This window comes from Tachypleus tridentatus, chromosome 9 (assembly GCF_004210375.1).
Source record: "Tachypleus tridentatus isolate NWPU-2018 chromosome 9, ASM421037v1, whole genome shotgun sequence".
Taxonomy (NCBI): Eukaryota; Metazoa; Arthropoda; class Merostomata; order Xiphosura; family Limulidae; genus Tachypleus; species Tachypleus tridentatus.
In genome coordinates, this window is record NC_134833.1 from 33,429,949 (window position 1) to 33,453,610 (window position 23,662).

General features: G+C 30.9%; 1 protein-coding gene across 1 annotated transcript; it reads left to right on the plus strand.

Moving 5' to 3' along the window:
- The first annotated feature begins 5,930 nt into the window (after positions 1 to 5,930).
- On the plus strand, positions 5,931 to 20,257 carry Ref1 (RNA and export factor binding protein 1). Its single transcript, XM_076453661.1, has 6 exons — positions 5,931 to 6,287; positions 12,150 to 12,287; positions 13,340 to 13,487; positions 16,263 to 16,383; positions 17,185 to 17,281; positions 19,865 to 20,257. The coding sequence occupies exons 1-6, from the start codon at positions 6,072 to 6,074 to the stop codon at positions 19,871 to 19,873; spliced, it is 729 nt and encodes a 242-aa protein (XP_076309776.1). The 5' UTR covers positions 5,931 to 6,071; the 3' UTR covers positions 19,874 to 20,257.
- Positions 20,258 to 23,662: the final 3,405 nt, after the last annotated feature.

A 23,662-nucleotide genomic window follows, 5' to 3' on the forward strand; every position in this document is an offset into this window, starting at 1 on the left:
GAGTTGAACTTTTTGATGTTTTGTTGATTTTGAAAATATTACTAATTGTGTCTTTGCTGTGTTTATTTTGATTCTATATTTTTCACAATATTCAAATAATATATTTAGTTGTGGTTGTAAGTTAGTGGCTGCTATTTATAGTGTTGGGGCACTTTTCCAGATTGCGACATCATCAGCGAACTGTGATGCCTATTCATGGTTTGGGTCTTTGAGTGGCATATTATTTACATACATGATGAAGAGAATAGGGTTAACCACTCCTCCTTGAGGAACTCCAGTTTTTGAAGTGAAGAACTCCGAGAAAGTTCCCTCTACGTTTATTCTACAATTTTCTGTTTTCTAAAAAGTTGGATAACCAGCGAATAATTTCACGCGGTAGTCCCATTTCATACATAAGGAACCAAAGACCATTGTGCCATACGGTGTCGAATGCTTTCTCGATATCAAGGAAGCAGGCGACAGTGCATTCTTTTTTATTAAAGCTGTTTATTATTGTTTCAGTTAATCTAATTAAGTGACCTGTTGTTTGTCTATATTTTCTAAATCCCTTTTGCTCTTCTGGTAATTTTGAATTATTCTCCAAAAATATGGAGAGTCTATGCTTTTTATTCTTTCAAGAATTTTGCCTACACACCTGGTCAGGCTGATCGGTCGGTAACTGTTTGGTTTATTGGCTGGTTTTACGTCTTTGTGGAACACTAAAATGTTAGCTTGCTTCCAAGAAACTGGGGTGTATCCAGAGTATAGAGATTAGTTAAATATGGCTAATAGGTGATCAAATAATTTTGGAGTGCCCTTTTTGAAAAGTATTGTTTGTATTCCATTTCGAGGTTAAGAAATGCTATTGGGTTAGTTTTCTCCTGTTTACAGGTGAACTTCAGGTTGGGTGTATCGAGTTAACGTGATTGAAAAAACTAAGTATGTGTTCTGTAGACGTGAATCCGACAATTGTATCATCAACATATCTGTACCAGTATAGTGGTGGGTGTAAGGCTGAATTGATCGCTTGTGATTAAATCTGTGTCAATAAAATGTTGGCGAGAACTGGTGACACGGGATTCCCCATACTTAGGTCATTTATTTGTAGGTAGTTTGGGTTATTGAACATGAAGTTATTTTTGGTGGTAGTGAATTCTATAAGGTTGCTAATTGGTTGTTGGTGATTTGTATCAATGGGTTGTGGTCTTGGATATAAAGTTCGAAAGCTATCTTGCAGGCTTCAGTTGTTGGGACTTCTGTGAAGAGAAAGATTAAATTAAAACTGATCATTAAGGCTTTGTGATTTAGTTGATTAAGAATATATTTAAAGTTAAAAGAGTCTTTGAAAAAGGAGCCGGCTGATGTTAAATATTTAGAAAATGCCAACGCTACAGATTTACTGAGATTGTAGTTAAATAATTCGTAGGTCGACATTATGGGTTGTAGTAGACAATCAGATCTGTGAGGTTCGGAGGTGCCATATAGTTCTAGTGTCCGTGAGTCGGTCTTTCATAGGTAAGAATAAATGTTTTCTGATATTGTGCTGTTTTTTTTAATTTTTAGTGGTATTTTGTTTAACTGGTTTTCACGTGTTTTTGTTGGATTTATATTTAGTAGTTTAAATTTGTTTGTATCTGACAAGATGTTGTTCATTTTTTGAATGTATTCATTTGTGTTTATTAAAACTATAGCATTGCCTTTATAGGCTTTTAGAATTTTGATGTTGTTGACTTGTTTTAAGTTGTTTATAGAATTAATATCTTTTTGTGTGAGGTTGTTTTTCAATTTTCTTTTCTGTGAAGTTATGTTGATAGTTTTGTGTGAAAATTCTTTGAAAAAGTTGTTTAAGATATTGTTTTGAGGTGTTTTAGGGAAATATATGTTTTCAGTTCTACCTGGAAAGATAGGTTGTCGGTTGTCAGTAAAATTGTTGTCGAAGTTATCTTCTTCCTGGTGGTTGTTTATCGTTGTTTTGTTGATGTTTTCAGTTTGTCTAGAGTGGATCACCAGTCTTCTAGCTAGATCTTTATCTAGTTTCTAAAGAAACGCAATATCAAAAAATCCTTACTTATACAGCAACGAAAACAAAAAATAAACCAACATAAAGGAATACCTTTACACCAATAATAATTAATAACTCAACATCCACTTGCACCGCCCCCTACAATCCGGTACCCGTTTATACTCTCGTTCCTAAAACATGTGTCCGTCAACGGTCACATTCAAACACTCTCTCTTTCTTAATCTGAAGATGACCTAGGAAGGTCGAAACGTTGTTCTCTCCTTATCAGTAAAAGTGTTAATACCCAAACCAGCTGTTCTGAGATACATTCTTATTTCAAGTGGGTTTCTCGTCACCAAAAATTAATGCAATTTATTTTGCTAGCAGTGTGATTGAATGAAAGAATGAGCAGTAATGGGGATCCATTTCTTTACAGGAGTTTAAATGGGGAATCAGTCGTTTTCTGAATAAATAAACGGAGGTTAAATATTTACTTTTGTCATGAGGGGATTTAGAAACAGACTTGAAGGATCAAATAGTCCATTTTTGTTCGTATATTACGCTACTGGGTAATCTAGCTGTCTGTAATAATTTGTTAATTTAATATTATAACATAAACTTTTGGTAAACAATTTTTATCTAGTTGTAAATATATTTCTACATGTTCCACCACAGACATAAAGTATAGATCATTATTCTGCTGTAATGTGCACATCTTGGATTACCTTATTTTTAACAGCAGCCTATTTCGGCTGAAAGTTTATGAATGCATTTCTTAAGAAAATATAAATGTTAAATTACACTGACAGCTGATCTGCCAATTTGGAGTGAAGAGAAATGTTCCATCATTAATTACACCTGTTGAAAAAGAACGTCAACGTTTACATCAAAATGTCACTAAAAATATCAAATATGTTATTACTGATAGCTAACTTCTTCTTGGACATTTTTCTTTCGCTGGGAGAGTTCATTTAAAATTTAGTGAAAACAAGTCGAAATTTTGTTTGCTATACCCACCACGGGTATTGAAATATGGTTACCAGTGTTGTAACTCCGGAGACATACCGCTATGCAGGCCCGGCATGGCCAGGTGGGTTAAGGCGTTCGACTAGCAATCCGAAGGTCGCGGGTTCGAATCCCGGTCGCACCAAACATGCCCTTTCAGCTGTGGGGGCGTTATAAAGTTACAGTCAATCCCACTATTTGTTGGTAAAAGAGTAGCCCAAGAGTTGGCGGTGGGTGATGATGACTAGCTGCCTTCCCTCTAGTCTTACACTGCTAAATTAGGGACGGCTAGCACAGATAGCCCTCGAGAAGCTTTGTGCGAAATTCAAAAAACAAACAATCATTCACTATTCACCGCTCGTTCTACACACGAGAAGCAAAACACAGTGACTCGACGCTTCTCTGATTATCGTATTTATAACATACTCTGAGCTCTTGAAATTTCATTAATTTACTAGATTTTCGTGAAGTTTAACGCCATGCGCTCTCTGGCTGACATCCTAATTAAAATATTAAAAAGATAGCTAACAACAATGTTGTGGGACATTTTATTCCTCAGTAACTTAATAATGATAAGTTTCAATAGATGACGCCATTGTTTAAGCAGTTATATTTTAACGTAGATATGAAAAAGAATGAATTACGTTCAACCATGATCTAGTTTTAAAATGTTTATTTTGATAACTAATTAGGGAAAAAATAGAATTATTAACCTAACAACATATATGACAGATAGGGTATAAATTTACTTTAGAACAATTCAGTCCGGAAACATGGAATTAATACTTATATAAAACAAATCGAATCAGAATTTTCTATCGTAAAGTGTTGCCCTACTGTGAAACAATCATAAAATTAGTATTATAAAGTCAATATTTTAGAACACCAAAATTTTAATAGACATAGTAGGGAAACCAGTAATGTAGAGATTATATTCTCCTTGTAAAGTCTGCTATCTGATCATTAACCGATCAAATTATATGTCCACTTTCTTACCTTTTTTTTTTTTTTTTTTCAATTTCAGTAGAGAGTCCTACATATCTTCCTTTATTTAGCGATATTTTTTCCCTTATACTTGTACAAACCATAACATCAAGTTGACTTGTACTGTGCACTGTATCATCACAAGCCTCCACTATTCTGCTTGATAACGCCTATTATCACGAGTTGTTTAATTATTTGTTTTTCAGAAGACAATATATTTATTATCATGATTGTTCATTTTCTTTTGCCTTTCTGTTCAAATCTCTCATCTAAAACTTACATAATATTGTACTTAAAAAGTTTTTGGAAATCGTTCATTTGTGCTAGCTTCACGCTTTGTTAACAGAGTTAATCTCCCCGTACTCTTATTTTACGATACCGTGCTATAGCGGTTAATATTCAACGTCTTCATAACACATAAACACATGGAGACAATCATCTAATGATCAAGTAGTCAGCAGGGAATACTTGTGAGTAAGATCTGTCTTGGAACTTATATTATAATAATATCATTGGATGTGATCTTATAGAACTAAGAAAACATGCGTTACAAGAATTATTATTGTTTGGCCGACCCCTAGTTATAACAAGGTAATGGAATGTTTCAAATGTAATAACATGACAATATTATCATACATTGTGAACACATTTTGTATAGATCGTTTTTTGCACAGGGTTTTAAATCATCGTACAAATTAGATCATTATCGTACTCCTGACAACACTCATGGATGCCTTGATTCTTTTGTACCTTGTGCCATCTAGCAGCGTTCCTTTCAGATATGATAGGTTTAAATAAAGCACGAAACAGCAAAATGTTTTCTACAACAGCTACTAATCATCAATGTGTGGTTGTAGAAAAATTAATTAATTTACAATACATGTATGACTGCACAGCTATTTATTGAGAGTATTTTCGTATTAAAAGCTATTATACGTTTTACAAAAGAAAATAAAAATAGTAGTAAAATTAATAGCTGAAGAATCCTCGTGTCTCCTGCTTACTTGTTTATTCAAACACTCTGAAACTGTATATCACTGACTTTATTAGTTTGTTAAAATACTCTGTGACAGAGCCATGAATTTCGACTTCGATTCTATGCAATATTACAGAATATTTCCCGAACCTTTACAATGTTGATATGTTATAAACTTAACAGTTAATCCTTTAGTGTAGACTGTAGATGATATGATGTTTCTGACTGGCTATTTTTGGTTTGGTTATTAGTTCCCAGTTAGAAACTACAGCAGATAGCCTTTACCATAAGTTATTAAAATACGTTATATTTTATACTTATGGCAAATGCTATCTGCTGCAGTTTCTAAAGAGATTCATAATAAAAGGTCCTAATAAAACTGCTGAGTATTATTTACGTCATTTACAATGTATCTTAATTACATTTTGTTTGATGCTCGTGACAAAGTGAGTTTATTTAATTATCCTCTCTTTTATAAATGAATTTGCGTTTTTCGTTTAAAAACTATTAAATATTTTCATTCATTTGTAAAATTCTTGCACGCAACACACAAAAAAGTTTCATAAAGCCATTTTAGCCTTCGATTAATTATTACCATCTCTGGTTTCCAGCGGAGTTAATTAATTAATAACTGTAACCTGAGGTGTGTTTTTCAAGATTAATACCTGATTTTTTAGTTATTGAGAGTTAAATATTTATCTACTAGTTTTAACAACTCGCAACTTTAGTGTAACAAATGCGCCATTTGATGTAAGTTTCTATTAATTTAATGTTATCTATTAATGATGTTTAATAGGCATAAAATAATAACCAGGTACTGTGCATTATAATAATGTTATTGAACAATTAAAAATAGTGCAGTTTTTATTGGGAATGTAGCTGAAAACTGTAATCTGTGTTTGAATAGTTGATTATATTGTAGTGCACATCATAGTTATTAAAACTATACTTATGTTTATGCTACAGATGTCACTAACGTCGTATTTTCCCACATCGCTTTGCGTCAGTTGCCTTTCTTTCTTTCGGATAAACTGGAATACATGAGCGTATACGTAACGTATATTTTAAAAGAACTTGAATTGTGTGAATTTTGTATTTTAAAAACAAAGTTATAGAACTGATAAAATGGCAGACAAAATTGACATGTCGTTAGATGACATCATCAAACAAGATAGAAGTAAGTTTCGTGTTCGTGGGGCTGGAAGAGGTGGGGGAAGAGGAAGTCGAGGCCGTGGAACTAGGCCTAGTAGTGGCGGTATTGGGCGTTGGAGTACTGGACGTGGAGGTCCCATTCGTAATCGTCAAACAAGAGGAAGGTCAAAGCCCTTACCATATTCTAGGGTAAGTTTTATTTTTCAGTCATGTGTATTTTTAGTAAAGACTGTTAAAATAATGAAAATTTGAAAATGATTTCACTATCGTATTCAGGTACTCTAGAATGTGTAATACCAGTGTAAATAGTAAACTAAAAATTGGTAAAATTCATTAGGGCTTTATCTTGAAGTTAAAGTTTAAATTACTGATATTAACGTACTATTTATTATATTAATTTAATTTAATAACTTGAGTAATGAAACTAGTTTTATATGTTTTTTAAATACATTTTCCTTAATATGATTATATTGTGATATTATTAGTATTATAGGTGGCATGGGGACTTTAGGGTTTTATTGAAGACAAATGTAGGTGGTTGAAATGCAAACCAAAGGCTTGTGCCCTCTGGTATTCACTGAATGGTAACTTTTAACAATAACAGAAGCCATTTTCTAGTTATTTGAGGTCTACATTTATTCAATTTTCTTTTCCATATAATAAAGGACTAAAATTCAAAATAGACATTAATTTGCTGTAGTTTTGACCAATAACAATTTTTATAGACAAGTCATTACTAACCAAATTGACTCACAATTATGAAACAATCCATTAAAATAAATTCTAAATGACCACACATTATTGAACAAATTACTAATAAATTATTTATTATTTACAGTCCTCTAAATATACTTCATCTTTTTCTTTTCTTGTTTTGATAATAAATATTAAAGCTTTGCATTTTTCTTCTAAAAGCAATGTTGTGGCCAAACCTAATTTTAGTGTGTAACTAAAACTGTGTTATTTCAACATATTATTGGGGCAAAATGTCATCTTGTACCTGATTGGCTATAATTCAGAGCCCTTTGATGTTTTATAGATTAAGTACATGTTTTAATGCACGATTTTATGCTGTTCAATATGTCATAGGACAAGAATCTGTTAATGTTTCCCACTGTTGGGTGTTGATTTTCACAGATGATGATACTGGTTACATGTTGAACACTAGGCAATAAAAGTATAAAATTAAAATAGTTGAAATATTAAATATTATCAATTGGATCCTTTCATTTATGGCAAAAGTATACACATAGATGGAAAGATAATATTCATTTCGTATCATAATTTTGTTTTATTTTATGTTGAAGACTTGACTACAGTTAGTGTAAGGGTATAGGAAATAATACAGAAAATATAAAATTTTGACATTCACTTAGGAGGTTCTGGAGATTATACAATTTAAATATGACAATTCATAGTAATAGTAAGCAAGTTTGAGTGCACTTATTAGTACTTATTTCTTTTCTTTTTTGACTTTTGAATGCTTGAGATTGATTGTCTTTATATTTGTTCTTACAAGCATTCACCAATGTTGCCTTCATAGTATCTCTTATCATAATTGACTATTTCATTCCATTTGTTCACTACTTTTTGTGTGTAGAAAATTCTTATTTTCTTGTTAGTGTTTTTGTATGTTTTTAATCTGTCCCTTGAATTTGTAATAAATAAATTTTCAGCATTTATATTTTCAAAATCTCTTGATAATGTTAAAAATCTCTATTATGTCTCCTTTATGCCTTCACATCTCCACTGTAGTTAATATCTTCAGCCTCTCTTCATATGCTTTATTCTTTAGCTCACAAACAAGTTTTGTACTCTTTGCACTCTTTCGAAAGCATTGTCTCTTTTTCGGTGTGATGACCAACCTGTATAGCATACTCCAAATGCAGTCTTACATAGGTCTTTTATAATATCAAAAATGCTTTAACATAATTCCTGAAACCCAAAGGAAGATATGATTTCAAGAGTTTGATTGGCCTTCCTAATGACTTCTGAAATATAGCATTGGACTTTACAATCTGAAGAATATAATATCCTCAAATCTTTTTAGTATCCATAACAGTTTAACCCTATTCATGAAATAATCTTGCTCCCAAATGCATAACCTTACATTCTTCAATATTAAATTCCAGCATCTGCTCCTGATCAGTTTGTTAACATCTTGAAATTGGGCCTCCAGATCTTGCTAAATCGCCAACAATGATTTGATATTCTTAGGTAGGTTGTTAATGAATATTAGCAAATAAAATCAGTTCCAGCACTAAGCCATGGAGAACACTGCCAATGACTGTATTCCATTTAGACTTTTATTCACTGAAGGAGTCATTGAAATCTGTTAATAAGGTATACTTCAATTCAGTTAGAGATATTTCCTGTAATACCATACTTTTCAAACTTAAAATAGTAATCTTCTGTGAGGGAAAAATCACGTGCTTTACTGAAGTCAAGAAATATAACACCAAATAATGTACTGTCATCATATAGCAATGTCCAGTCCTCTAAGGTTTCAGTTAAGCTAATAAGAGGTGATTTTTCCCATTACCCTTTCTATGATAATTTAATCACCTGTGAAGTGAGAGAAATTGGTCTATAATTTTGATGGAAGTTTCTTTTCTCCCTTTTTATGAATTGCAATTACAATAGCAGATCTCCAGTCGTATGGTAGTCTTGCTGACTTAAGATTTGTTAAAAATTGTTCTTAAGGGCTTTGCTAGTTGATCTGCTGTCAATTTCAGTATCTTAGGATTGATATTATCTAACTCCATGTCGTTTATCTGCTTCATCAACTGAAACGCCTCACCGTCAGGTATGACCAAATTTAATTTTGGCTCTAACTAATTACGTATTTGGTTATCTTCAGTAACAAATGAAATCTGTGCAGCCTCTCTCAAAATTAAAATATTCTCACTTTCTTTCTTAGACAAAATACAAAATATTCATTAAGAACCTACTCTATTTCCTCACTATTCTGTGTCAAATCTTTCTTACTGTTAACTACCCTGTTAACAGTTTATTTTCTCTCTACTTATTTGTAAAAAGATCTCTTTTTAGTCTTCATCTTTAACCAAGTTTTTCAAGTTTACATTTTATTCTTGTAATTCTTACTGACTTCTCTGTTTTATACATTCTGTGTTTTTTATTAGATTTCCTAAATTTAAATCTTTACCAAGCATTGATTCTTTCCTGGAGAATCTTTAGTGGTTTCATTTTTTTCTTTATTATTGCTGTTATACTTTGTTACATTTACATTATCAAAATTACTTTATTTATCACAAAAAATAATCCATATTTTTTATATATTATTATCTGCAATCAGTGCACCCCAGTTCAAATCTAGCAGTAATTTTGTTATCTTCATTATATTCGTAATAATTTAGTTTTTCTTATTGGGGAGGATCAGCTATGGCTCAACTCATGTTTTAAGCAAAAACAATCATTGCAAGGTCACTCTTTCCTAAAAGTTCAATAATGTTTAGATTATCTATTTCTACGTAGTTCTTTATCACTAAATCCAGCAGGCTGGGAACATTATTTCCGTGGACTAGTGTAAATTCACATATATACTGACACTAATATCCTTCCTCCAAGCCCTCAAGTTTGTACTGAAGTTGTCTATCTGTGAGGCTTATGTTCAACAGTATTAAACTTTGCAAATAGTGATTATTTAATGATCTAAGACCCTCAGCTGTACTTATAAAAGTTTTTTACACTGTTGTAATGCAAGGAGTAATGATTCTGCCAAAAAGTTTCAACAGAGGCTATGTAGGGTTTGTACTGTTTTCTGTAGGTTACTTTCTACTGTAATGTATTTTTCTGCATATATAATATTGCTCTATTTTGTAAGTTTTTCACATTATGTATTAAATATTCAAAACATTGAGCTTTTTTTTGTGTGTGTTCAAAACACTAGATATTCCCTTTCATTATTTTAGTTTTTATTCTTGGATATTTTGTACATACAGTTTTTAAATACATATATATTGTCTTATTTTTAGGTGTGTCAGTTTATTTCAGTGGTTCATTTATATTAGCCTTCTTCATGATGATTATATGGTGTAGCATAACATAGAAACAACATAACACCTGTTTGGTCCTTCAAGACTATCTACATGTCAACCACTGAGAAAGTGTAAAACTTTCACCCTTTTCAGGAAAGGTAAAAAGTGCTGGTCTCCATCCTTGCTGATGGCAACTCATTCCTTAAGCCAATCGCTTTGTTATGAAAAATATTCTTATATTGAGACCTAATATCAAACTTGCATCCTCTCATTCAGTTATCTTCATATCTTTCCAAGAAATGAGAAGCCAGTTAGAATTTAAATTATAATGCATTAAATTCTGTGGTTTTGAAAAAAATAGAATTTGGTTCTATGATAAAAAAAATCACTTGATCCTTTCCAAACAAGTCAAGGATCAAAGGCCATGTCATGTTTTATGTTAAGCATTCAAAAGTTTTTGAAAGTTCTACTATTTCTGTTTAAATTTTATCAAGACTTCTTGGACCAATGTGTTTTTAGAACATCAGGGAAGACTTAAAGATCATTTTATATTATTTGATATGGTAATGTGTAGAGGTGCATTTTGATATTGTAACTTCTGTATTGTTAGCCACGCATGGCTGAAAAGTCAATATAATAAAAATAATAAATCTATATAAATATATATAAGTTATGAGATTTAAGCTATTTAGTCTAAACATTTATGTTTCCATTTTATATTTGTTTAATCAACTGAACCCATACAGAGATTTGTTAGTAAAAATCTATTTTTTATTAAGAAAAGTTTAATAAAACTATCTGGACATTTTGAGGACTTCATGTATAAAATATGAAAAAAAATTATTGCATAAGTGTATTTTTAATTTTAAAATGAAAAGTACTTTGGATATTGAAGAGACAACATAGAAAAAGAAAAGAGGCAAGTGAAAAACATTGCCTAACAAACCTTAAGACTTTTAAAAATCTAATATTTTACATATGAAAGCATTGTAATATTTATTGATAATCTGCCAAATTTCTTGAACATATACTAACTTATTTAAAAGTAATAGCATGAAAACTATAACAGGTACAAAATGGTTACATGGCTGGTCCGAGGGAGTGAGGCCATACTAAAAGGGTTAAAATTAAAATCACCTTGTAAACAAACTATTAGGAGCTTGAGTACAAGTAACTACAATAGATAATGTATTTTCAGTATAAATAATTAAAACAGTTTTATTTTTTGTGTTCAAGATTTATGTGTATAAAGTTTAAGAGTCTTACCAGTTTTTGTAAAGATATATATTGTTGCACTAGTATCATTATCCACACAAGGTTATGTGTTTTACATAACCCTACTAAGAAAGAATTGTAACTTTTTGCTCTCTCTCCTGAAACATTTGTATGGCACTTTGTTAAATGTTTTGTGAAGATAACAGTTACACTAAGTCTACACTTTTCACACTTAAAATCCTCAATAAAGGATTCAAATTTAGTAATGAAAGATTTCCCTATTGTGAATCCACTGTTGTTTTTTTATATACTATATTACTAGATTATTTTGCAAAGCATCTTTTGTTAGTTTTTAAGGTATATTTTGAAAATCAGATAGTTAGATCTCAAACTTTTGTAAAAACTGTGTATATCTTGAGGTTTCTTAATTTGTAAGTGCTGTAGATCAGAAATGAGCAAATTGAAGGAAGCTGGAAAATTATATCTTGCGCTTATTCTATTTGAAAACTTGTGGTTTCATTCAGCAAGTGCTGTTAAGACTATAAAATTCATTTTTTGGATTTGTCATTGTTGTTATATTAACCTAAGTTGACCTACCTTTTACCAGGTCTTGCAGTTATGTGCAATGCTAGAATTATGATCTGTTACAGTTCCTTATTAAAATCATTGTTTTTGCATTTCTTCAGTCTGTGTGGCCATTAAGCCTGTCAAATATTTCATGGTCTTTACAAGAGAAAGTTTTCTTGTCCCTCATTTTAGATGAATCTGGTTTATATAATTATTTTTCAAGGAATTTTCACTTGTGAAGTGAACAAGTCTGTCTACATTTTCATTGCAGCCTAAACAGCTTCCTGATAAATGGCAGCATGATTTATTTGATGGTGGAGTTGGGGGAGGTGCAAGAGTGCTAACTACTGGGCCTTCTAAGTTACTGGTTTCAAACTTAGATTTTGGTGTGTCTGATGCTGATATCAAGGTAAATTTCCAGTTTAAACTTTTCATTCATTTGTAACACATTATGATTTTCAAACTTTTACCTTTGTGATAAATGTGTTTTCTAATTTATTTTATAGGTTTACTGAAAAAGTAATTGAGCTACACAAAACTAAAAATAGAAAGTATTCATAATGAATTAGTTAAAATCTCAAGGGTTATTAATATAGAGGATACATGTGTATCAACTGAAACACATTCAAATGACTAGAATGAATTAATATAGACTAAGGGACAGTATTACACTGTGTGATAGTACTATATAAATATTCCCACCTTTTCTTTTTTAATGTATGGACCATATTCAAATTTATCCATACTTTTATTTGAAGTTGAGAGAAACACGAACCTTATCACTTTCTGACATACCTACTGTATTATGCACCAACCTTTATCTAAAATTAAACATTTATTTACTCATCAGATGGCAGCTAAGCAAGTAACAAAAGCACAGTACGTTTGATACTGTGTGTAAATTCAGAGTATTTTCCACTTCTGTAACTAATATAACTAGAACTCGTATTATCAAGATGGCTAGTATGAGCATTAGAACTTTAATTAAAATAACGTACAGAACAAAGTTTTGACCTTCTTAGGTAAACTGCTAATACCAATACCAGCCGTCTTGAGAATATAATTTTACTTCATGTGGGTTTCCTGTCATCACGGATAGCTAGAACTCGATTTTTAACACTTAATATCTAATTTTTTTTCAGTCATTACCAAATTGTTTTGGAATTAAAAATATAGTCCTGGGAAGAGTGAAACTATGAGAATAGGATTTCTTATATGAATGAAACATGCACTTCCATGTTTACCAGGATTTTTCATTCATAAAATTTGAATATTATATACACTTATTGGGTACAGCATTGGTATGGGTTTACATTCTTTTGTATTAAAATATTTTAAACCTTTTTTCTTAAACGGGGGAACCTCTTAAATGATTTAAACGGATCAAAATGTAACTAAGTGAAGGTTTATACGTGAAAACTATTATCATAATAAAGTGTAAGATATAGAACTTGTTTTCAGGAACTGTTTGCAGAATTTGGGCCCCTAAGAAAGGCTGCAGTTCATTATGACAGATCTGGTCGCTCATTAGGAACAGCCGATGTGGTTTTCGAACGTCGTGCTGATGCGATAAAGGCCATGAAACAGTATAATGGTGTACCATTAGATGGTAAATATAAGTTATGGAATCTATACAAGTCAAAATCTTTGTATGTTTGCTTGCTTGTAAATTATAAAAAAAGTACATTTAAGATACTAGTGATAAAATACATCTTGGTCCCACATGGTGAAGGTTTCAGACTTTTCCAAGATGAAGTTGAATTTGTCTTGAAAAGTTGTTCTCTTGAAAACTTAATTTAGTATGTTTAAGAAACTTCTTTTTTTTTTATTAATTCTGTTATGTAAACAACTATTATTGATATCTTCAATTTTACTTAAACATTCCTTCCTTTGATGCCATGACATGTTGATGATGGATAAAAAGAAGAAGAAAAAAGAATAATACCTCTGTTGAAGATAATAACATTTATGTTCAGTTGAAAAAAATACTGAAATAGTACATATGAAAGTACTTATTTTCAAAAGGTTGATATGCAATGTTTTATGGTAGGCTACAGGTTCTCAAACACTTAACCATAGGATCACTTTTAACTGAAAGCTATTTTTCAGACCTCAAAACTTATCAGTTTCTTGTTTTAAAAGAATATTCTGTGTACGTGAAAAAGCTGTATTGAAAAATTTATTTTTCATTGTGTAAATTTAAGATTTTTAACCCTGTCACAAGTCATGCATCAAAGGCCACATCATCATGCTTGTCTTGCATTCAAAATTTTATTGAACTACTATTTTATGAATTTGTCTCTAAGTTTGGAATCAAATTGTACATTATTATTTAAATTTTCATATTATACGTTATTTAATTTCTAAATTTTAAAAGTAAATATTAACAAACATTCTTAACTATGGATTTTTTATTGTGTGACAAAATACAAAGTATAGTTTTTTACGAATAAGGAACTCTAATTACTAATATTGACAAGCTACAATATGAAGTATAAATCTTTTATCTTTTCTATTTGCTGAGATATCACTATATTTAGTGAATCAAACATAGTGGCCCCTGCTCACCTCTTTCTAATTTTGGACATATGGTCACTTATGTATACTTAGGATATGAATAACCAGTGAAAGCCTAGTGATTTTTTTTTCAGCTATTTTTAAATACAGCAGTAGCTATTCTTTCTTTAGAGACAAACTTTGTGCCAATAAATTGAGTGTTTTGTCTGTTTGAGATTTCTGTTAGATACAAATACAGCTTAGCTATTGAACTTGATAAATTATAATGAAATTCTATAGTATCGATGAAATAATTTGATTTTTTAAATTAATCAAATGTATGTGTAAAATCTAAAAAAAAATATTTCGTGTCATATCCCCTATGTGCAAAATTTGTTTAGGCTTATAAGCTACAAAAAGCAGCAACTTGAGTACAAAAGTTGTATCTGGAAAATATAATTGTTTGCTTTATTTCTATGTTTTTGAGAAAAATAAGCTGAAGAACTTGTTTATATTCTGTATACATATGTAATGTATAATAATTAAAATGTGACTGTATTTTAGAAAGTACTAGTCCACTAAAACACAGTCAATAAATGACACTTTATAAACACTAAGAGCCAGTTTTATATTGTTGGATACTGTAACATGAGTGCATGTGCACTGCATCATTGTAACTTCTGTATTGTTTGTTAGCCAGGCATGGCTGAAAGGTCAATATAATAAAAATAATAAATCTATATAAATGTATGTTATGAGATATAATCTGTTTAGTTAAAACATTTTTGTTTTATAATCTATAGCAATTCCACAAAGAAAATAACAATTTAAATTCATTTCCTAAATTTCTGTGGTGGTTACAAGATTGGTCAAGTCAACTGAAACCATACAGAGATGTTTCAGTGAAAATAGCATAAAATATTTTTTTTTCATAAAAAAGTTTGATAAAACCATAAGGATTTTGCATGTGAGATTTTAAAATGTTCTGATACTTGAAAGTATTTTTAATGATAAAATGATAATTACTTTGCATGTTTACCCCCCGTTAGTACAGCGGTATGTCTCCAGATTTACAACGCTAAAATCAGGGGTTTGATTTCCCTCGATGGGCTGAGCAGATAGCCCTTTGTGGCTTTGCTATACGAAAAACACACACACTTTGCATGTTTGATAGGCATTGTGCAAAACTAAAAAAAGCATGAGAAGAACTTTGCTTAACCAACCATAAGATTTAATAATAAATCTGATATTTTGTGGATATATGCCGTGTAACATTTACTGATAATTTTCCAAATTTTTTGAACATATGCATATATTAACTTAAAAGTGATAGCATGAAACTAATAAGCACAAAATGGTTACAAGGTTGATCCCAGGATCCAAACTCATACTGAAAAGGCTAACTTTCTGGTAATTTAGTAAGGAATAAAAACTATGAAAATTGTCTGAGAGAGCAGATTTGTGAAAAAATGCTGAAGTAAAGTTTTAATAAATAGTTAATTATAAAACTGATATAATTTTTTTTATTTTTGTTATCATGCAAATTATTTGATTATATCATTTGATTTCTCCTGATTTAACAGGTTTTATTATCTTTTGACCCTAGTAAATGTATAAATGTTTTCTTAAAGCCTATAATTTTGAAAGTTATGTGTTATATGAACAGTCAGGTTGTATAAATTTGATTTCAAGTAGTTGAGTTGCAACATATATGATAGTCTCATTACTGATAGCAAGTTATATTACCTTAAAAAAAATTTGAATAAGTTAATGTCAGAGCAACTGGTTTGATCTTTTAAGGGGATGTTGCAAACATGAGATGGTTGTTATTCCTATCCTGTACAGTTAGTATTAAACACTAACGTACCACTGAATTTATATGTATTAGGCCGTCCAATGAATATTCAAATTGTTACATCACTCACACAAGGAGGAAATGCTGGTAAAATAGGCAGTGGAATTGGTGGTGGAGGAGGTGGCCGAGGTGGTGGACGTGGGAGATTTATGAGGTAAATGATTGATCCTAAGTGTGTGTAGAATAAGCATTTTTTTATTACTTTGCTGTGTGGCTAAATTTGAACATGGTTTAGAAATATTAGCTGGAGGTAAATAATATCAGAATTTCTAGTTTACAAGACTAGTATTTAAAATCATTTGTTTATTATTAGAGCTGGCTATGAAGAATCATTAAAACCATGAAATTAATAATTTACCTGTTCTGAACTGAATTCAAGCCAAATTGTTTTTAGTTTTGTGCCCTTTGTAAAATATAAATGCTAAATTACGTTATGGAAATATGACCTAATACTGGAAGGCTAAAACTACACACATAGATGCATACATATACACACACATTAATTAGTTTATCATTATAGTTTTGCATCATAGTTTTCTAGTGTGTGTATATGTATGTTTTTTTCAGTTGTTTTTATTCAAGACTGTAATATAACTTTGGGCTTAATAACATAATACATATAACATATTTAATAAGAAGTAACTTGTGGAATAAAGCAGCCAGTTCTGTACAACAAACTGAATATAGACACTTAATGGCTAAAGTCTAAAATTTTTTTTAATATTCTTTAAGTCTACTTTATAATAGAAGAGATTGGTAAGTTTTATAATTTTCTATTTTAATCACAACAGTTTTTAAACCTACACAAATGTATGTGTGTACACATAGAAAGCTGTCTAAACAATTCCTTAATTTAAAAGTATAAATTGAATTGACAGTTCTGTGGGTAGATAAGCATAATTTTATAATAGCCACAGAAAAATAGATGCAAAATAATCTGAAACTTGTTTTGAAGGTCAAGGGGTCGAGGCAGAGGTCGTGGTGGAGGCCAGAATCGAAAAGTTCCTACTGCAGAGGAATTAGATGCAGAATTGGATGCGTATGTAAATAAGGTGATTATGTCTTCATCGTATGTAGTAAACATTTTATTAAGAAAGTAGAGGCAACAAGTAATTAATTGAAAGCTGTTAATGCTTAAGTTATGAACACTGACATTCGTGTTAAGAGTGCCATATATAATTGTGTATTATTGTAGAAAAATAGACAGGCTGGTTCTTAAAGTTCATCAGGCTGGAAAGAAGTTTATTGTTAATAAGTTGTGTGCAGTTATGTATTTATAATTTGAATTTTCTTTGTAGTCTGATTTTTTTAGAAATTCATGTGAGTGAGTAGAAAGCGATATTTAGAGATAATAGTGAACCATGGACCTATGACCCATGTTTACAGGGCCCTTATAATACTTAAACAGTGGTCATCATCAGTTGATGCTGCTGTCTATAACATTCCTGCTGTTTAACGGTTAATGATCATTGCTGCTATAATACAAATTTCATATTTTTCATCAACTTACAAATGGTAATTAGCATGCTTACTTATTGATATACTCTAATGTAAATCAATGCCAAGTTTGGGGTTTGCTTTCTGGAAATCCTTATAATGCTTTTCATAAAATATCCAAGTCCTCTAAGGGTATTTGTGAGAATTTTTACCTTTGTGCACACACCTTGGAGCAAATATAGTTCTTTTACTACCATTTAAAAGTGGGCAAGAACAGAAACTTATGGTAATTATTTTTCAAAAGTCCCTCGATTCATGAAGGGGCAGGGAGAAAATGTTTACCTTTGCACAAACTTTGGGAATAAGATGATTTATTTGATAACACTTATAAGTGTGTAACCAGTGGTTTAAAGATAGTTACATGACAAGCACACTGAATCTTATGTAATAGATGAAATTATAAATATGAATTAATGTAGTCCAAAATGCAAATACAGTTGTCTCAGTTGATTATAGGTTTTTATAGTCAAGTAATCACCATGGTGAAGTAATTCGTAATGACAAGAAACCTACTTGAAATAAATGTATCTCAAGATGGCTGGCTAAGAAGGTCAGAATGTTTTTTGCTACTTTATTTTAATAAAAGTTTTAATACCCATACCTGCCATCTAGAGATATGTAAATAATCACCAGTTAATGTTGTTAAACAAAATATATTTTTATTTTCAGTTTAAAAACTGTTGTGACACAAAATAATAATATTTTACTGATATGCTGAAATGATATAAATATTTCAACTCTTCTTGCTGGCTTCACATCAAAAACATTTAAATAACAGTAGGAAATTTAACCAGTACTGTAAACAATAACTTTGTTACTGTTTAAAAATGGCAAGCCTTTGGGTTTTACAAGCTAAACATAGTTTATTTGTGTCTACTAGGGAACAAACAACCACACCAGATGTTAAGCAAAATGTGCATTAATACAGGATCTCTTCCCCCACCCAGAGATAAGGTAGTGTTTTGGGAAGACAGGATAACAAAAATAAGAAATTCCAAGACAAAAACTTACCACCAAACATAGAAATAGTATTTTCTTTGTATCTATGTATGAGACTTGCATGACACTAATCTTTGAGTAACTCCTACCTAAATTCATGTAACAAATGTCCTTCACCAACAGTTCAAAGAGACAGTTTCTGAGGGGCTGCACTACCTTACCAGCATCAGTCACACATCCAAATTATCTGTTCCCATAGTCAACTTATGTGACTTATTCGTTTTCTTTATGAGATTAGAGACCTCATTTTTAATCTGGTGAAATGCTACATTTACCTTTGTCAGCACCAGACCTATTTTTGTGTGCTGCCACAGGATCTTTGGATTTGTCTCAACAAATTCTATTAGAGGGTCTGTTGTGATTGCATCCACAAAGACTGCATGTTGAGAATCTCGAACCTTGCAGATAATCAAGCAAATAGTAGTAACTAACAATGGCATATGAAATAGTAGCAAAGGTTTATTAGGCTCTAGTCTTAAAAGTAGATGCAATGATGGGCACAGAAGAAGACCTAATGATTATGATTACCAAACAAAAAGTGCTTTCATTAACTTTGGGATTCTGATGATGACCAGTTATAACTCAGTCAGGTTTTGTTCAGTTTGGAAAATATAAATTGTATTTGTTGTATCACATATAAGATATATGATAGGTTTTGCTAAGATCAAATAAATCCATATTTGTTTGCATCTTATTCCTGTCACCAAGGTGCTTCTGGTTGGGGGAAGAGATCCTCAATTAAATGGAGATTTCATGAAATATAATCCATTACTTATGCATATGTAGTCTCACTTAAAAATATTTTCATTTTTTCACAAGTACTCCTTTGAATTTCCACTATTAGCATACTGAAAACTAAAACTATTCTCTTATTTACTAGCCCTTATCCTGACTGGATTAATTTGTTAATATTGCTTAAATGATGACCTGAGGTACCTCATTAAATTCTATCGTATATGTAGAGTAAGGGCAGTCTTTCATTTACTTAAGTATTTTTCACAGTAGTAAAACAGTCTGATTTAATGTTGTTGAGAAAGAACCCAAAAGTATTTTCCATAGAAGAAATTCTTTTCTTTTTTAGGAAAGTTTAATATATTTTCTCTTGAACAGCATAAATTACAAGAACTCTTTTGTTACAGATGGACTAATGAAAAACCAAGCTCATTGCATTTCTGTGTTTAAATTGGTTATGGATGTCATGTAAGAAGACGTCAAGAATATCCCCCAGATGCTCACATTGCACAGTCTTCTGATTATAATTGTGTGCAGATGGACAACATACTTTTAATTTTCTAAAGAAATGTACGATTTAAAAAAAAGATTTTTGTGTGTGTATGTGTATTACTTATTGTATTGGATTTTCATCTCCATTTATTATTGCCAGATATCATCAAGTCGTATTCACTTCAAACATTTTGTATGGCTCTTTCAGATGAAACATTCACCTTAGAATTTCCTATTTTTGCTTTCCATCAGTGCAGTGATTGAAACCAGAAAGATTTTAGATTAAAAATGTGGTTTCAAAAGTTTCATTCTGTTGTTATTAATTGCAAAATTTTGCTGACTCCTTCATAAAACAGCATCAATATTTATTTTATAAAGAAATTGAGCACATGAAAATGATAATTTCGATGTAAAGAACATCATATGTTTGAAAACAAAATACATTCCAGGGACTTTGAAGCCTTGCCTTATCCGTCCCATTAAGTTATTTGATTGAAAACTCACCATAACAAAGTTTCCATATTTTTCTTTGCATGTGGAAGTCTGCAGTTGAGATTGTATATGCTATTTGCTTGAACTAGTAACTTTTAATGTTTATATTGTGCTGTTCACATTATGGTATTTTGAAGCAAACATTAAACACATTCTTCTTACTGTCATTACATCTATGAAAAAACTTTTCAGTATTCCAGTTGTATCTATATATATAAAACTGGATGGTCTTTAAATGTTCATTAAACCACTGTGACTATGACATTTTTATCCAGTTTCAAACTGACTTTGATTTCATAGATCGTTACTGCAGATATATTTTCAGTGAATCTAAATATTTAAAAAAAGCATTACTGCTCCTGTGTCATTTAGAAACAATATTTTTGTAATCAAAATTTTATTTTTAATAGCATTTGTAAATACAGCCAGTGTTTGTTAAAGTTGTCATATAATCTCATCCAATTGAAATATGAATCAGTAAAATTCATATGGAAAAAAAAAATTCAAAACTGCAAGTAGGTTTTGTTGTTTCTTTTTATGATAGAAACACATGCATGTAAATGTTTAAGGAAATAAGAATATTAAAAGTTCCTAAAATGTGGTGTTCTATAATAGTGTTTCCTATTCACTTTTAAAAGTAGAAAAATAATTTTTCCATAAAATAATGCAATTCATAATTGTATCTATACATTCATTATAGTTGAAATACTAACAGAGGCATGATGATATAACGTTAAACAAGTAAGTACCACATTTGTTGTACTAGATATAGTTCCATTTTTTCTCATATGATGTAGGCCTTGAAAAACCACTGTAACTAATACTGCCTCCTATTGTATATATACACATATAAAGGTTGCAAAATGACTGGTCCAAAACACCCAAATCACACAATTTTAACTTCAGTTTCTTATTGAAACATACAGTACAAAGAAATAAAACATGAGTACGAATTATCCACATCAGTAATGTCTCGTCTACTTATTGTTCCCAACAATTGTAACTGTTACAGGAGTAAGATAATTTTGGTAAAAGTAAGATAAGAAGTGCACTGAACTTCAGTGAAATGTGCTCAAATTAAGATTAGGATTTGTGAAATGTTGGATAGTAGAAAAATCAAAACTTTAAAAGAGCAATTGCAAATTGAAAACAAGAGTGGGTAATTCACAGAATATATATATAATTGTAACAAAATGAGTGCAAAATACTATCTTATCTCACAATAAAACAGCTGGAAAATGCAAGTACCACACCTCTCCATCCAAATGTTTCAACCAAAAATATCCCTATCTATGGAATAGAAGAACTTGTATATGACCTTCCTCAAACATGCCACAACCACATTTAATAAAATTTTGCATCATTACTCAATTAAAAAACGACAAATTAAGATGTCATGGGAAACACATTTTTAAAAAAATTTCCAGAGTTACTGAGTGTAATAGTGAACTTATTCATTCATCTTGCAGCTCATTTAAAAGGACCAGCTTTAAAAGCATTAAGCATCCTACTATCAGGCATTACCAAATGTATTTCAAGAGTCATGAAAGTGTTTCTAAACCAAAGTTTAGGAAGAAAAAAAGACGTTAGCTGGAATTGAAGATAGGGTAAGGCTTCCCCAACTATCTTACCTAATGTTAAGTGCAAAATTTGGATAAAATACATTGAAATACATTTGTAGAGGAAGCAGTTAAGGCTGCAGATAGGTAATTAAGAGCATGATCCAAAAATCTTGGAATTGGTTAGTGTAGAAAACTGAATTCCCTCTCATGATGGATCTGAAAGTAATCAAATGGTTAATTAGACAGATTACAAGAGGGTCATTCCATGTCAAATGATCCAGATTTTGGAAAATTTTTCAGGTAACCCCCTCAGAATGCCTTGAAAAAATTCACACGTGCTCATCTAGCCATATAATGAAAAACTGCCAGAGATTAGCTCAATATCTCTTATAGTTTGGTTTACAGCCCTGTAAACGTTATGTAATTTTTTGTTATGTTTGGCAAATTCATTTTCGGGCAACTTTGGCTGCAATGGTGGTAGAAGGCTGAAATTTGCTACACTGACTGAATTAATCTCACAGAATTCAAAAATAGTCTCAAACCAAGTTTATCTCTCTTAGGATTTTCATAGTGAGACTGTAAAATCACCTGAAAACCCAAAATTGTAAAAACATTGGTTTATTTAATAAACCATAGCTCTAAGACTTATTTTGATTCAAAGCTGAATTTTATTTTCAAATGTCTGATAACATATCAGTTGATAAATCAGCAACTGTTGTAATTAAAAGTCTATTAGATCTCCTGTAAAATAAATGTAGTTGCATGCAACTTTTTATGAATTAGCTAAAGATAGCCCAACTTCAGGCCACAGTTTGACCATGTCACCGGTTATTCAGCCTTTTCAGATTTTTTACCATATAGCCTTACATCTTTGAATATTATCTACAGAAAATATCCAGATGGTGTTCAACCTATTTTTTGAGTTATAATTTTTTTAAATTATCCTCTGACTATACGTTTTTTATTTTTAAAAAAATTCAGTTCAGGTGTGTTACTGTGTGCAAATATATTCATACAATTTTGAAAAATACCTGTCAGAATTTTATGAATCCCACTGAAATATTCTAACCAGTCTTTCACAATATTAAATAATGAAGTTGTAAGAAACAAGAAAGAATTCATTTCTGAACAAGTTTATTGGCATAACTAGTTAGATCATATGGCAATGCAAATATATTGTGTATGCATTTAAAATTCTTAATATAATAAATACAGAGGTAAATCACACACAAAAAGCACAGTGCTACAGCAGGGGATAACTGAGAAAGATTATAGTCACACTGAACTGCAATAATCGTGACAATGAAATGTTTCATAAACTGTTTTGGCAATAAATTAGCCATAAGAACATCAAATAAACATTGCTTTGTTCAAACAGCTTGAATAAATTTCTGAAATTCGAGTTTGATTATGTTAAGATCACTTTGACTTAGAACATAGTGGCAAGCACTACTGCCTTGCACGGTAGGTGCACTTATCAGACAAAGAATATGTTGGAAAGGAATGCAGCTTTCATCTTTATGTGACCTTGCAGGCCATGAGAACAGTTTGTTTCTTGATTTCTTCATAAATGACACCAACACATCAGAATGTTCATCTGATCTATTATGTTTCCCCATATACCATTCATTATTGTATATGCATGCCACATATTTCCCT

Excerpts from the sequence above, each read along its gene's own strand:
- Ref1 (XM_076453661.1), top strand. The coding sequence starts at position 6,072 with ATGGCAGACAAAATTGACATGTCGTTAGATGACATCATCAAACAAGAT. Across the intron at positions 6,288-12,149 it reads AGCCCTTACCATATTCTAGG|CCTAAACAGCTTCCTGATAA; the intron begins GTAAGTTTTATT and ends TTTTCATTGCAG. Across the intron at positions 16,384-17,184 it reads GGACGTGGGAGATTTATGAG|GTCAAGGGGTCGAGGCAGAG; the intron begins GTAAATGATTGA and ends CTTGTTTTGAAG.